Source organism: Triticum urartu, chromosome 3 (assembly GCF_003073215.2).
Source record: "Triticum urartu cultivar G1812 chromosome 3, Tu2.1, whole genome shotgun sequence".
Taxonomy (NCBI): Eukaryota; Viridiplantae; Streptophyta; class Magnoliopsida; order Poales; family Poaceae; genus Triticum; species Triticum urartu.
Genome location: NC_053024.1, coordinates 674,615,348 through 674,631,457, shown reverse-complemented (window position 1 = coordinate 674,631,457; position 16,110 = coordinate 674,615,348). Strand labels below are relative to the sequence as shown.

The following is a 16,110-nucleotide window of genomic DNA, read 5'->3' as shown; positions in this document are numbered from 1 at the left end:
AAATAGGAATAATAGAATACTCCACACACATTGTTGATGAGTTAACATAACTCCGAAGGCAGGAGCCACATGCAACCATTACCATTATCATCTTTGTAATGGTATCCCTCCGAGGTGATCCTCTCCATGCGTTGATTCATACCTTGGTTTTCCCGATAGATGTTGCAGCTGCCGAGGCCCAACTTCATCAAGCACTCCTTGTGTCTAGCAAGGCTGTCCTGTTGTCGCATATGATAGTAGATGCGGTTTTCCTCCAACCTACCATGCCGGCCCGCCGTCGACGCGTGCACCAACTTAGAGGACTGTGGCCCCAAGAACAAGGCATGTTCCCCCAATGTGGTTACCTCTGCCCATATATTTCTGCCCGGTGTATCCTCGAGCTCAAACACCTTAAAACAGCAAGCTTTATAGCCTTTGGGTGCCGCATTGGCCTCTGACACCACTGCTAGCTTGCCGCACAGCTCAAAAATGTATCTAGGGCAATAGTCCCACCCAGGCACATGTACAAAGGGGATTCGTTGCATTTGGTGAGCCGAGGTGATCACCGGAGCGCCATTTTCGTTGAGGTCGATGACGTACTTGTACAGATCACAGCCACCGACCGTGAGCCCGAAGAGTTGGCCGTTGCAGAAAGCGATGTCCACGAGCTCCCTCTCCGCGTACAGGCCACACCCTCGTGTCGTCCAGATGTTTTCGGGACAGCCAACCCGGCAAAGCGCTAATTTGCACCTCTTGGTGATGGCGGCGAGGATGCATCCGCTCGAGGTAGGGTCGTCGGAGAAGATGACTTTTACAACCGGCGCCCGACTGATGCGAGCATTGTCTGGCTCCTCGAAGGCATCCGGGCACGCACAGACGATGCTCCTTTGATTGTCGGAGAGTGCCACCTGGGCACTAGAGAAGAGATTGACGATCAGGAGTTGGGAGTGGCGCTCGCGCCTTGACGTGGCGGCGACCCAGCCGCCGTCGTAGGACCCGACGAACTTCTTGCCCCTCAGGATCTTGGGCAGCAGGACGCGCAAGGCCCTGCCGTCCACGGGATTGTACGCTCGTATATTCCGGTCACGCTTGCGGTCGCCGGTCCAGGAGAAGAGCAGCGGGAGAGGGGGCCGCGCCGGGTGCCACGACGCGGCGGCTCGCCATGACCTGCAGACGGCCGCGAAGCGCGCGCGGTCGTACGGCGGGGGGCACCTGAGGTGGATGGCGGCGAGGAGGTCGGCCGGGAGATCAGACCACGCCCGCCGCTTGACGGCGCCGCGACGGGCCATAGTTTGTTTTCTCGATGAATTTGGGAGACTGTTCGGATTCGCGTGGTGGCAAATCTGGATACGTGGAATCGATCGGCGTTATATATACGATCACGGAACAACGGGATCTCCTTACCTCTTCTGATTTCATCAGCTTTTTTCGAGTAGGACTAGGACTCCGATAGGAACTCTTATTCGGATCGGCCGGCTTCATATAACCTAACCTCCAGTTCGACGTCGAGCCATCACGAGTTCACCACTGGATCCCAAACTTTGGGTAGCTGCAACAATGGCGGTAGGATCGCAGCCGCAGCGCGAGCAGCCTTTCATGGAAATCATAGACTCAAAGATGACGCGACCGGTTGAGTTGGAGGCCATGCCGCGCGACCAGGCGTGCACCGTGCGCTTCCGGTGGTGCTCTGTGCTCATCGCCAACGAGGATCTCGTCATAGGGGGACGAAGGACGAGGAGGACTGTGCACTACGACGAACTGGACGGGAAGGAGCTCACGCTCCCCGTCGACGGCGGCCCCGCCGTGCTCCAGAGCGAGGGCGCCTGCCGCGGCGCCATCCGCCGGATGCTAATGGCGGTGCTGCCGCGCCTCATGCTGTACAACGGCGGACACCGTACCGAGGAATGCCAGTGGGACGAGTTCGTGCCCGCGGGTCTCGTGGAGAGCATCGTGGCCGGCGCGGCGGGCGGCGGGAGCTACGCCTGCCATGTGTGGATGCATGTGAACCTGACGAGCGTGTACGACGAGGCCAAGGCGCTGTTGCTGTCGTGCGAGGCCGCCGAGGCGACGACGGATGCTGCCGTCCGGCGTGCTTCTGAGGGTGGCGCGGCGATGTGCCCGATCTGCATGGAGGAGCTGGCTGGCGGCGGCCGCCGCGTCACCGGGCTGGCCGGCTGCTCGCACGCCTTCCACAGAGGCTGCATCCTCGAGTGGTTTCACACGGCGCCGTCGTGCCCGTCCTGCCGGCGTGACATGATGCAGTACCTCGATCCGAGAGCCCGCGCGTACATGACGGCGGTGCCAGCAATCAACGCGTACGAGGGAACAGGAAGCGGGGTGCCGCGGCTCGCCGTGGACGACGGCGTGGCGGCGCGGCGGCGTGCTGCGGGGGCTGGAGGCCTAGGTGTTGGACTTCATAGCAGAGGGGTCCGAAGGAGGAGGAGGAGCGGGCGACGCGGCGCGGACGTGCTCGATGCACTGGTTGAGCCGTTGTTCCGTGGCCAAGGTGGGCCCGGCATGTAAGGTCTATCCATAGGCCCGGTGTGCCCATTTTTTCGCCGCCTCGGACCCCACGGGCGGGTCCCACATATCTGTTTCCCAGTAATGAGCACCAAGGTGTCGTGGGTAAAACCGATCGCTCTCGAAGTGGTTTTGTATAATGAGCAATGCTGTTCTCGCTCTTGCAATGGTTTTGTATAATGAGCAATGACATTTTCGCTTTTGCAATGGTTTTGTATAACGAGCAACAATTTGTTGCATATATTCTCCATCATATAAAACCAATTCCCAAAAATTATGAAAGAAATCAAGACTTGAAAAGTACAGCTACAAATTCCGATCAAAGGAGCTACCCAGTTTATAGGGGTACGATTGAGTACCCTGTGGGCTCTCAGCTAGGGTTTCCTCCACCTCTTGCCGGCCGGCACCCCCACCGGTCCGTCTCTTCTCCTATGGTTGTAGGATCATCGAGGCACGATGGATCCCGATCCTTGCCAGCGAGAGGGCTTCGTTTTTAGGTGTTTCTTTCAGTTTTGTTAGGGTTTGTGCCGTGCTCAAGAAAATGATGGAGATGCGGCTTCTTGAAGATAGAATAAGGTTGTTGTTCTGTTGCACTGGTCGTATGGTGTATTAGCACGACGATTTTCTGACTATCTACCACAACAAGTTTTGCCCGACTTCGATGTGGGAGGGGCAAGGACGGCGGCACGCCTTCGACTCGGTCCAGTGCTTGTAGTTGTCGCTAGGTGGACCTAGATGTAATTTACTCGCAAAAAACATTAACACACCTTATATTTTGGAACTGGCGGATTAGATTGGCGGATTGTCATGGAGAAATTCTCGCGACGGGGAGTTATAGCCTAGCTGCGGGAATCATCGCGCTTCAACATTTGTTTTATTTCCAATGCGTTCTAGTTGGTGAGATTGACCATTGTCCGTCTCTTCATAGTGTTTTGGGTGTGGTCATGTGTGGCGATTTCTTTTATTGATGGTACATGGAAGACATATTTCAACATCAAAACGGGTAAGTTTGCATATACTAGCTTGATAAGCATCCATTAAAATTTCTATGAAAGTTTTCACAATTTGTCTAGTGGGGAAAGAGGAGAAAGAAAACGAAGATGGAACGTGTCTTGGACTCTGGATACAATTTCCGAGTTTTTTGACAACCCATGGCCGAAGGAGGGAACCGGGGCTTCTATACTTCTATTCTTCTATTCTATATCTATATCTATATCTATATCTATACTTACTATTAAAAGACCAAACATTATTTTCCCTCGGCCATCAGCCCCGCCTCGCTCGGCCAGCCGCCCCGCCGTCCTCGCCCCTGGTCTCCGCGACGTCCTCGACCCGCTGGACATCCTCCACCCAACTTGCTGCCTCTCCTCACCCCGGCATCTTCGCGATGCCGCCCTCGCCCCAGGCGCCCGCGACGTCCTCCACCCGGTGGACGGCCTCCAGCCGGCGTGCTGCCCTACCTCCGGTGTCATCACCCCTGCCAGTGCACAGGTTAGATCAGATTAATTTGCAAGGTGGAAGATGAGGCAAAAGATAGATGTAATTGCTCTTTTAATCTGACATTCTATAATTTGTACTCTGAAATGTCATACTTAAAGTACAATCATGATCAGCATGTCAAACTGAGTTGCCGAAGGGTTGAAATTCACAAAAAAATCATTGAGAAGACAATATGGCATCTTCTCAGCGTAGTGGAGTACGTACTCCCTTTCAGGATGTGACAAACAATAGCAATTCAGGTAAATATACAGTTATCACCTACTCTTGCCTACTTATATCTTGTAAATCTAGCATATGTCATTGCCCCGCAGGTCAGCCAACAGATCCAAAAGAGCGGAAGAGACAAAGGGAAAGGGAGAGGTATGCACTAAATAGGGATGCAATATTAAAAAAACGACAGGAGGCAAGGGATCATAAGAAGGCTACCACCGCTATTGTAACTGGAACCAACACTCCATCAAAGCCATCCGGGGCCATGTCACCTGGTTACTCCATTTTACCTGTCCTTTATCATGCATGTCGTGAATGACAAGTAAAATCATGTTGATTAAGTGTTATTTCTGACAGATTTAGACACTGTGGAGAGGCCAAGTGTGCAGTCTGCTGTCACCCACCAACAACACACAACAGCCGCTGAAGGTCATGTGTTGTCCTACAACTGATATTTGTGTGTCACCCACCGGCGTTTGTGTGTCAACAACTGATATTGTACATACCATTATGATGCAGGCATACCTGTTGATGTGATAATGAGTGATCTAACTCCACTTCATGGTCCAGCTTCATTAAGAACACCAGATACAGCCGTTTCTAACAAAGAAAATGTCAACAATTTTGACTCTGGCGTTGGGTCCTCCCAACTGACTGTGTTACGACCGCCACTTCAAGCCTACAGAGGAAGCAATTCATATGGTAGTCAATTGTGGCTCATATTAACTATCATACCGAGTAAAAAACAACGGTTGTTCAATTTGTCTTGTACCTAATTATCACTTGATATACAGAAGCAAAACAAGCACTCAAGAGGCAGAGGGAAAATGCCAGGTATGAGCAACATAAGCAAGGAATATTGCAAAGCCTACGTGACAAGCGGAGGCGAGCCAAATCGTCAACAATAGTCCTTACAGCTGGAGAACAAAATCAATACGAAACAGGTGATGCACAGTACATAAAACACTTTTTATCCAAACTTTGATTTCCTAACTGACAGCCACTCAATGTTTCTGTAGCTGATGAAGATTGTGATTGGCTACACACAAATGATACGTATCGGATACAAAACTCTCGAAGGAGGATGAGCCCAGACAACATACTTACTGCGCCGTCATGTGGACACAATCCCATCGACACTTATAATGGTGCTTTAATTGACTACTACTTGGTTCATTCCTTTCATTCATCGCTCAGTCTTTCCCATTTTACAAGCTGAATATTCTGTCAGGCAACGGCCACGGCAATGATGCATATGGAATACTGGAGCCGGATGGCAACACAAACAATATTGATGGTTCGCATTAATGCATACATGGTTCTGTCTTTAATATACGATATCTTCTACAAACTAATATTTGCCTACTACAGAATGTTGTGGAGACGGAAACCTTCTACAAGCTGAATACCTTGAGCCTGATGAAGAAGCTAGGATGTTCGCCCACCAAGGTACATTATTGCTATGATGAGTTACCATATAATATAATATTGTCATTTCTGTAACAAATGGTGCCTGAATATTCAAATTTTGTTCCAGATATTGAGTTTGAATCCTACCGAGTTGAACAACGTCACACTGATGGAACACACACAAATGATCCTCATGCTATGGTGTACATGAACCTATCCAAAAATCACCACGTCCTTAGAAAAGTTAGGGACTGCCTCCACTGTGGAGCATTGCGGTTTCAGTATGAGGGACCTGCATTTTGTTGCAGAAAGGGGAAAGTAGGTTTGTTTACACCTGAGGTTCCGGATGAGTTGAAACGGCTGTTCACAAGTCAAGGTGATGACGATGCTAAATATTTTCGAGACAACATACGGTATTCGAACTCTCACTTCTCATTCACAAGTCTTGGAGTCACCCTTGATCGTCGAGTAAGCACTGCGGCAGGAACCGGCGTATATACCTTTCGTGCATGTGGGGGGTTGTACCACGCTCTTGATGATCTGGTGCCGGCTGATAATGGTCCTAGGCATTTGCAGCTCTATATTTATGATACAGATCATAACTTGGTGCACAGGGCTAAGAGGTCTCCAGATCTGAATATAGAACTCATACGTAAAACTCTGCTAATACTAGAGCCGAACCCTTATGCACGGGCTTTCAAGAGCCTTGGGTCCGTTCCAAATCTAGATGAGTACAAGATCTCACTAAACATAGATATCAAGTTGGATCAACGTAGGTATAATGCCCCAACGACTTCTCAGGTGGCAGCTATATGGGTTGAAGGGAGCGACCCACAAAATTGTTTTGACAGGAGTGTTGTTGTGCATGGCAAAAAAGGCGACCGGGCCCTGTACATTAGAGCATACTATGGGTGCTATGATCCATTGTCATATCCACTGTTTTTCCCACGTGGGGAGATAGGTTGGAATCGCTGGATGCCGTATGTTCAGGAACACAATGACACAAACCAATATCCGGCGCATTATTCAGATCCGCAAGAAAACCGGGCCTCTGAATTACATACAGGTATTCTATTCATTATTGTTGTGTTATCTACATACTATCTTTATAAATATAATAACATTTGTCTTCATCCACCTATCGAGCAGATGAAAACTTGATGGGTGGAAGGGAACAAGTTGGCAACTTTGGGCCAGATGAAGACCGAGTCACTGATTTACATGCAGGTATGATGTTCATTATTAAATTGTTATGGCATTATCTACTTACTGTGTTGGTGAATAAAAACTTGTGTCTTGCTCCCCCAACAAAACAGAAGATAATTTGATTAATGAAAGGGAACAAGTTGGGAATTTTGTGCCAGATGAAGACCATGCCAATGATTTACATGCAGGTGCCGGTCATTATAGTGTACCACTTATTCTTAATAAACAAATCTTATGTTGTCAATCATTATGATTCCAGCCATTATACTTGTATTTATATTCGATATTGTAGATGATAATGAGGATAACCAAGATGAGGATTTTGGTGACAATGAGGTGAATGCAACACAATCCAGGAAATTTGTTAGTGCGAGGGAGTACTACTGCTTCAAGCTACAGGTCAGGAAGAAGCTTTTTAACATCGTCTTGTTCGGTGGACGCCTTTTCCAACAGTGGGCTGTTGACATGTATATCAAGATTGAGACTATGAGGCTGGACTGGTACTCAAAGCCAGAGAATCAAAAGGTTATACGAGCTGACCTCTACCAGGTATCGTGCTTGCGTTTATACTAATACATCCTACTACATCAACATTTTGAAAAACATGCCTTTTCCATGACCAAGTATACTGTTACAGGGTCTTGTTGACACCATCGTTGCCGGCGAGTCACGTGGTGATCGGATTGGTAAGAGAATCGTGCTTCCATGCACGTTTCCTGGTGGTGATCGCGACATGCAGCGAAGGTTCCTCAATGCAATGGCAATAGTCCAACGGTGGGGTAAACCGGATTATTTTATCACGATGACTTGCAATCCCTACTGGGAGGAGATAACACTTAATCTGATGCCTGGACAACTGCCACAAGACCGTCCAGACCTGGTGGCAAGGGTATACAGGGCTAAACAGCGAGATATGGACTTGCTAATTAAGGGTAAGCATTTCGGACAAGTCGCAGCTCATGTACATGTCACAGAGTTTCAGAAACGAGGCCTCCCTCATGAGCATATACTTTTAATCATGAAAGCAAATAGCAAGTTGGCAACCCCGGATGACTATGATCGGGTGATATCCGCAGAGATACCTGACAAAGAGAAACACCCAGTTCTGCATGAGCTGGTCGTCAAACACATTCTACACGGACCCTGTGGTGAGTTGAAAAAAAGTTGTCCGTGCATGATTGATGGACAATGTAGGTTCCATTATCCGCGAGATTTTTGTGATGCCACACAACAAGGGAGAGACTCTTATCCCATCTATCGGAGGAGGGACGATGGGCATGGAGTTAGGATCAGAGGAGCCAATTTGGACAATAGATGGGTGGTCCCTTACAACCCTTGTCTGCTTATGCGATACAACTGCCACATTAATGTTGAAGCATGCTCGAGCATCAAGGCAGTGAAGTATTTGTTCAAGTACATCTATAAAGGCCATGATCGGACGTCATTTGCTTTTGAGCAGGACATAATCAATGATGGTGGAATCATCAATGAAATCCGACAATATAGGGATGCACGCTATGTATCTCCTCGAGAGGCTATTTACAGGATTTTTGGTTTTAAAATGTTTGGTGTCAGTCCATCAGTGCTGCAGCTCCAACTTCATTTGCCAAATATGCATACAATTGCACTTAAATCTGGTGAAAATCTAGAAGATGTTGTCGCTCGACCATCTTCATCTAGGTCCATGCTTACCGAGTACTTTGAGATGAACCGGAAGATTCCGCAAGCACGGAAATTGTTGTACAGAGAGTTTCCAGAGCATTATAGATGGATGGCTGGAAAAAAGAAGTGGCAGAAGAGAAGAAATAACAGATCGCAGATTGGAAGACCTGTCTACGCACACCCTGCTGAAGGAGAGAGGTACTACTTGCGTGTGCTGCTAAGTCATGTCCGAGGTGCCACTTCATTTGATGATTTAAAAACAGTAAATGGCAACATGTGCACTTCCTTTAGAGAGGCATGTGAACACTTAGGCCTCATTGAGCACGACAAGACTCTTGATGATTGCATGACAGAGGCGGCCACATTTCAGATGCCTTGTGCCCTAAGACGGTTGTTTGCGGCTATATTGGTTTTTTGCGAGCAACAGAAATCCGACAATTGTGGGAGAAACATCTACCATCAATGTGTGAGGATTACCGTCTTAATGAATCAAATGAGTCAATACTGGAGCAGATGGTCCTTAGAGATATTAGGGATATGTTGCAATCCATGGGAAAGGATATTAAAAACTATGGACTTCCGGATCTGATAGAGACCGATGGTTCTTATGACGGTGAGTACAGAGAGGTAACAGAAGAGAGGCAAATCACCGCGGACATAGAACATCTAGATCTATTTAGCAGTTTGAACAATGAGCAGTTGGCTGGTTTCAATGACATAATGGATCATGTGATGAACAAAAAAAGCCAGATATTCTTTGTTGATGGTCCAGGAGGCACTGGGAAGACGTACCTGTACAAGGCATTGCTTGCTAAGGTGCGTTCCATGGGCCAAATGGCGATTGCAACTGCTACATCTCGTATTGCAGCATCGATAATGCCTGGAGGACGGACAGCACACTCTCGGTTCAAAATACCAATCAAGCTCACTGACAATAGTATGTGCAGTTTCACAAAACAAAGTGGTACAGCGGAGTTGCTTAGACAGGCGTCCTTGATAATTTGGGACGAAGTCGCTATGACAAAACGTCAAGCAGTTGAGACGCTTGATAGATCACTACAGGATATAATGGAATGTTCTTTGCCGTTTGGAGGAAAGGTTGTCGTCTTTGGTGGTGATTTCAGGCAGGTCCTACCTGTTGTGACACGTGGGACAAGAGCGCAGATCACGGATGCTACACTTCTGAGATCCTATCTTTGGGAGAAGACCCGCAAGATACGTCTCACACGCAATATGCGGGCACAGGCTGATCCTTGGTTCTCGGAATACCTCCTAAGGATAGGCAATGGAACGCGACGACTATGTCCGTCTCCCTGACGACATTGTCATTGGCTATACCGAGGATGAAAAAGCTATTAACATGCTCATCGAAGATGTCTTCCCATCGTTGCATGCCAATGCTACATCCAGAGAGTACATGAGTGCACGTGCTATTCTATCGACCAAGAACGATCATGTCGATGACCTGAATGACAAGATGATCTCCAGGTTTCCAGGTGAAGAAAAGTTATACCATAGTTTTGACTCAATCGAGGATGACCTACAGAATAATTACACAATTGATTTTTTGAACTCGATCACACCAAATGGCTTGCCCCCACATGTTTTGAAATTAAAGGTCAACTGCCCGGTCATTCTGCTACGGAACCTCGACCCTCATAATGGTCTATGCAATGGAACACGGCTTATGATCAGAGCCTTTCAGGATAATGCAATCGATGCAGAGATTGTTGGTGGTCAGCATGCTGGAAAGAGCGTGTTTATACCTAGGATCCCTATGTCGCCCTCGGAGGACATCTCACTTCCTTTCAAACTTAAGAGAAAACAGTTCCCCATCCGTCTGAGTTTTGCGATGACAATTAACAAGGCACAGGGTCAGACCATCCCAAATGTTGGCATTTACCTTCCCGAGCCAGTATTCTCACATGGTCAGCTATATGTTGCATTGTCAAGAGGAGTGTCGAGAGAGACAACATGGATTTTGGCCAAGCCAAACAAGGATGTCGATAAATCCGGGAAAAGCACCAAGAACATTGTCTACAAAGATGTTTTGGAGAGATGAGGCAAGTGCATTATTCCAATATTTCTTTTCCCCTACTATGTTTGTGTTGAAAACCAACTTATGAAAGAAGCTCCTTAGAAGTTTATCATTTTAGTAGCCGTAAGTCCTGCCATGCACGAATCACTTCATAATTTCTGCTGATTCAGGGTTGACAAATATTTCGTGTTCAGGAGAATTGAGGCTTTAATGTGGTTATATTGGTCTCCAAATGTGCCAACTTGTAAACCTATTTCAAATAGAAGAAGATGGTGGAATGATGCCACGTCATGGTGTCAGATCATCCATAATAAGGAACACTTTGTGTTGTATATTCTGTACTATCTAAATTTAGCAGCCAGAATTCTGTTCTATTAAAGATGTTCTTGAACGCCTAAGTGCTATGCTCTCTGATATATTTGTAATGAAAACTGGAAGAATCTATGACATTCATGGAATATATTGAAGTTAAAAGGCGTTATTACTACTATGTTGCACATATGTTGTTCCCGAATCTATAGCAGATGAGCTCACATGCTTTGTTTTTACAGAAAAAAATCGAAAGAATATACTATATAGAATTCAGAAAAGAAGATAAGGCATGTAACAGGCTAAAATGCTGGATAACCACAGTGGGCGAGAATACCTCCTCCAACATGCGACAAACTAGTTGAAAATATTCCTCCTATTAGGATTCCAGCTTCTTCATCGATTCACTATGCTGCCCCTTGGCTAGCTTGCTCATCACCAACACGTAGCAGGTACGCCGCCTGTTGGTAGTCCCCGCAGTTGCCTTAATTTCAAAAACAAAAAATTAAGTTTGACAAATATTTAAAGGGTGTGCCTTCTCTGAATTATTACACAGCCTGTAGTTACAGAAGGAAGGTGGGCCACACCCAATATTTATGCAGATAAAATGCACTACGGAAATAACTCCAGTAATTTTGGCAAACTGGGGTATAAAAAAAGCACAAGATAAGATTCTGGGCGTCAGATAAATCCGGGGATGATAGCAATCAGGAGTCCCCAATTATCGCGATAGTAGTTTCCTTTCTCCCACGATTCTGCCTTATTTCCTTTCTCTCACGATTCTGCCTTATATTTCCTGATACCATTACTTTAGACCCCTCCTCCACCCCCCTCACGATCTCTCAGCCGCATCCCAACAAACCGCCACAACAAGTCTCTCCACCGCGCCGCACACATTAGCCCTTGGTGAAGCACCGTCATCGTCCATGTCGGCGCCATCGTCATCGGTGCCCCATGCGGGTCAATCTCCAACCAGATCCGGTACTACTGCCGATGCCATCGACACGGTAATGACATATTATATCTCTCTTCTTCCTATACAAGGTTTTCTATCTAGAAATGTCATGCTTGGGTTTTCAGGAAAACATCAATAAGGTAGCAAAGGATGAGGATATAGATAATATGCAGATTGAAGATGTAAAGAAAGACGAGGATACAAACACCGAGGCGGCAGAGGTGATACAAGAAGAATCTACTATGGAGGATACAAAGAATATGCAGGTTGAAGAGGTGATAACCGTACAAGAGGATACAGATCCCGACTCCACAAAGGCTACACAAGAGTCCATTAGGGAGGGTCCACTAAACATGCTTTTTGATGCTGTGATAACACAGGATGGATTACAATCCCCGAATCAACAGAGGCAAGTTTTCTTTCCACATGTCTAACGCCAAAGATCAGTTTGTAATTATCTTAGTACAATATCATTACAAAAATATATTCACGCTCTTATAATATTATACTACCATGGGTTTCAGCTACCTAGCGATGACGAAACAAGTGAGATACTCAACAATAATGAAGTGGAGGAAAATAATTGCATGGATAGCCCAGAATATACACCTATTCTTGAAGAAAACATAGCAAACAGAGAGGATGAAGATTCTGAGCATACACATGTGACTTTCCTTTTCCAACTATATCTTCCCAAATTATTCTAATTATATTATATCCTACACACGGGTAATTCATTCAATATTGTTCTCAGAAACTAACCCACAACGAAACAAGTCAACAAATGGTGGCAGCTCAGGATGAGGAATTAGCACAAACACGGGACACGGAAGGGCTTCAGACTATAGAGGACGAGCTAACAATGCCCGTGCATATAAATAAACATAAACGACGGCATAACAAGCCTAAGAAGGCACAAGACTATGTTGTTTCTCCACAAGGCACGGAACAAAACATTCAATGTCCTTGTACTGCTACATTATTGTTTTTGTGTTATTATCATTACATGTTATCATTGCCATCGTGACAGATTATGCCTGCAGTGGCGATGATTGGTCTGTTATAGAAAATATCCGGTCTGAACCAAGCAAAGAAAGAAATTTAGTGAGCATCGGCGACGCATTTTTGAAAAAAAGACATTTACTATCTCTTCTAACTCCCGGAGAATGGGTTGGCGACGAAGTGAGTATATTATTATTATTATCGCATTACGACTAGAAGATGCTATTTGATTATCAGTATGTGTCATCTAATATACTATGTATGCTTTTAATTGTAGGTCATAAATACGTACATAAATTGCATGACTGCTACGGAGCATCTACAAGTAAGGTCAGGTGGAAGTGTGTTCTTAGAGAATGCATGCATCTCAAAGATGATAAAGATCGGTAGCTATCTGCCCTCAGATGACATGGATGCTGCACCAGCATGGGTACTAAACAGAGCCAAAACGTATTTGGAAAATGATATGGTTAGTCTTTGTGTCCTACATAATTGGATGAATTACAGCTACAATGACCGATTCATCCACGTACAAGTACAACTAAAATAATCATTTTCTTCAGGTATACTTTCCAATAAACATGGAGGACGTTCACTGGTACCTATGTGTTATAAATGCCAGAAAAAAATGTGTCCAGGTGCTCGACTCGCTAGGCCCATACATGAGCCGCAAGGACCTCACTGATACGGTCTGCACTTCATCCTACTGCCCCATCTTTTCTAATAAGCTTTTTTTTTTCTTATTTCTCACTTGTGATGCTTATACTTTTTCCATTTTTTGGTACACCAGCTAGAAGGACTGGAGGATTTATTCAAATATGCATCCAAGCACATGGAATTAAAATCCGATAAGTGGACTGATCTAGATGTTACAACATGGAAAAGAGAAGAATATATTAAGAGCAGTCTTCAGAATGATGGGTATGCCTCCTAATATAACTCAGAGCATTTATGCTTAACAGGGTACATTTGGTATGCTATTATTTTTATTTTTACCCTGCATAGCATTCCTAAAGCACATTTGATCAACAGATTTGGTATGCCAATGCAATTCTTTACCTTATTGTATGACAATGCAATTCACACAGCACCTCTCATTAGATCTGGCCTATATAATGGTGCTCAAGGCGATACATTTCATTAGGCTGCATATTATACATTTGAACAACGAATATGTTACTACACATATGGAAAGAAGCAGATATATAGCATACCTGTATATGTGTTCCGCTAACAATCTTCCAAATCTCTATATCCAATGCATCCATGCCAACATAGAGAAACAGAAACATCTCACAAATGAATGACAATGTGGTGAAGGTGCCTGTTGTGCATACAATGGCATAAGCATCAGCAAAGTTCAGATGTCAAAGAATGGACTCACATGTATTTCTGATAGAAACAGTGCAGATACCAACTTGGTTGCGACACTACAACGTCTCAAAAAGCAAAGACTCAACATCAATTAGAGCTAGCTGATAGTGAAAAATTAAGCCACCCAATATTCAAATCCACAAATTAAGAAGCTTTATCACAACATGGTTGCCTAAAAAATGTCACCTGACTAAATCCCCACTGATAATTGTAGGTGCGTTAACAACATCTAATCGAACAACATACCTTCAGCAACCGAACACCTACGCGAGCTGCGAACTCCTTCCCGGAGAGACTGTGTGAGGTCGACGCACTGGATCTCGGTCCAATTCAAGATGCCTGCTCCCGCATCGTGTCCAGCATCTCGCATCTCGATCTGCTCTGCGGCAGTATGATGGCGGCGGCAGAGTCGATCTAGGGAAGATCCACGGGGTTGGCGGCGAGACAAGTCCGCGGTGGTGAGAGGAGGCGGCGGGGCGAGGCCGTGGTGGGGATAAGAGCCGGCGAGGCGAGGCCGTCGTGGGGATAGGAGACGGGGTGAGGCCGTGGTGGTGGTGGTGGTGGTGCGGGGAGGGGGAGGGGGGGCAGAAGACGTCGTGGCGGGAGAGGATGCGCCCTGCTCGAGAGAAGGCAGCCGGCGGCGTGCGCCCTGCTCCACACAAGGCGGCCGGCGGCGTGCGGCGGAGAAAGCAAAGTGAGTGTCTCTCACCGTCTCACCACGCACACATACTGTTGTGACAAAACGACTGCTCCACATTAGTGTGCAGGGAGACTGAGATACTTTGCACCAGCTGCTCTTTTTTTTAATTTTCTTTTCGCCCGAAGCTCCTCATTAGTGTTCCTCTGGTTGCTCTCTTTCCTTTTGCAATGCAACCTCTGGTTTCTTTTGCGTGGCCAAATTATGTCGCCGAATGGATCATCGGCCGTGTCCCTTTTGTTTTATTTTTAATATCTATGATCGACAACCCATTCGATGAAGGAATAATTATATGGGTTCCTCTCAAAGAAATTATGCATTGACAAATTCATTTTTTTATTGATAGCCTTTTTGTTCAGTTGATTTATAATAAAAAATATGTGTTGACAAATTCAATTATTTTATTGATAGCCCTTTTGGTCATTTGATTTAAATTAGCGGCAAACGTTGTTCAATTCCTTTTTAATCGAGCGTGTCTGATATGACTTGTGGTTCGGTCAACATCATTTTATAATACTAATATTTTAGTATTAATATAATATTTTTGTTATTAATCATATCAAAAATTTGTAATCATCCAGGTCATCTTGTGGTCTCTGGATGTTAAATTACATGGAGTACTTCACGGGAGATAGTCTGTCTGACACTCCCGAACAGGTATAATTTGCATCATATCATGATACTAATTATTTCGTATTTTATCATTATTTGAAAATTAAGTCTTGTTACTACTTCACTTTAGGTTCATATGACAGATTTTAGAATAAAATTAGCTGTCATTTTAGTCGACTCGGAATTCAATGATGATGATATAAGAAACCGAGACTTGATGATGATGAAACCAACACGGATCCCACCGATTGTATGATCGTCGAAAGACCTCCTAACAAACCCAAAGCATCCAACTCATCATCACAAGTTGAGCTCATCTCGCAATCATTTATCCTTTCGCCGTTTCTCACTCCAACAAACGACGACTTAATGGATGAACTTTGCTTGTTCATCAGCATGGTTGATGATATCCCTTTGCTAGAGTAAGACACATTTTTCCAATTCTTTTTTTCTAATAAATTATTACTCATGTATAATTATAATTGACAGAATTCCCATTTCACAGGAGCGAATGGGTGAAAAGCTCTCAACCTTATCCTATTAGTTTGAACTTGAGACAATTAAAGAACATATTAAAGAATGATGAGTACATGGATGCTGATTGTTTTAACATGGCTGTGAGGATACTAGCATGCC

The 16,110-nt window shown here is 45.5% G+C and overlaps 1 protein-coding gene across 1 annotated transcript; it reads right to left on the bottom strand.

The window, feature by feature from the left end:
- Positions 1–3,501: 3,501 nt before the first annotated feature.
- Positions 3,502–14,922, bottom strand: LOC125545864. The gene is made up of 5 exons (XM_048709914.1): positions 14,412–14,922; positions 14,006–14,115; positions 11,172–11,318; positions 4,735–4,888; positions 3,502–3,976 (listed from the first exon to the last, which is right to left on the bottom strand). The coding sequence occupies exons 1-3, from the start codon at positions 14,920–14,922 to the stop codon at positions 11,214–11,216; spliced, it is 726 nt and encodes a 241-aa protein (XP_048565871.1). The 3' UTR covers positions 3,502–3,976; positions 4,735–4,888; positions 11,172–11,213.
- Between the last annotated feature and the right edge of the window lie 1,188 nt (positions 14,923–16,110).

Bases quoted from the DNA above. Each gene is read 5' to 3' on its own strand.
- LOC125545864 (XM_048709914.1), bottom strand. From the start codon at position 14,922: ATGTGGAGCAGTCGTTTTGTCACAACAGTATGTGTGCGTGGTGAGACG. The intron at 14,116-14,411 runs GTATGTTGTTCG...TATGCACAACAG, and splicing joins TAGGTGTTCGGTTGCTGAAG to GCACCTTCACCACATTGTCA. The intron at 11,319-14,005 runs GTATGCTATATA...TTTGAAATTAAG, and splicing joins TTAGCGGAACACATATACAG to GCAACTGCGGGGACTACCAA.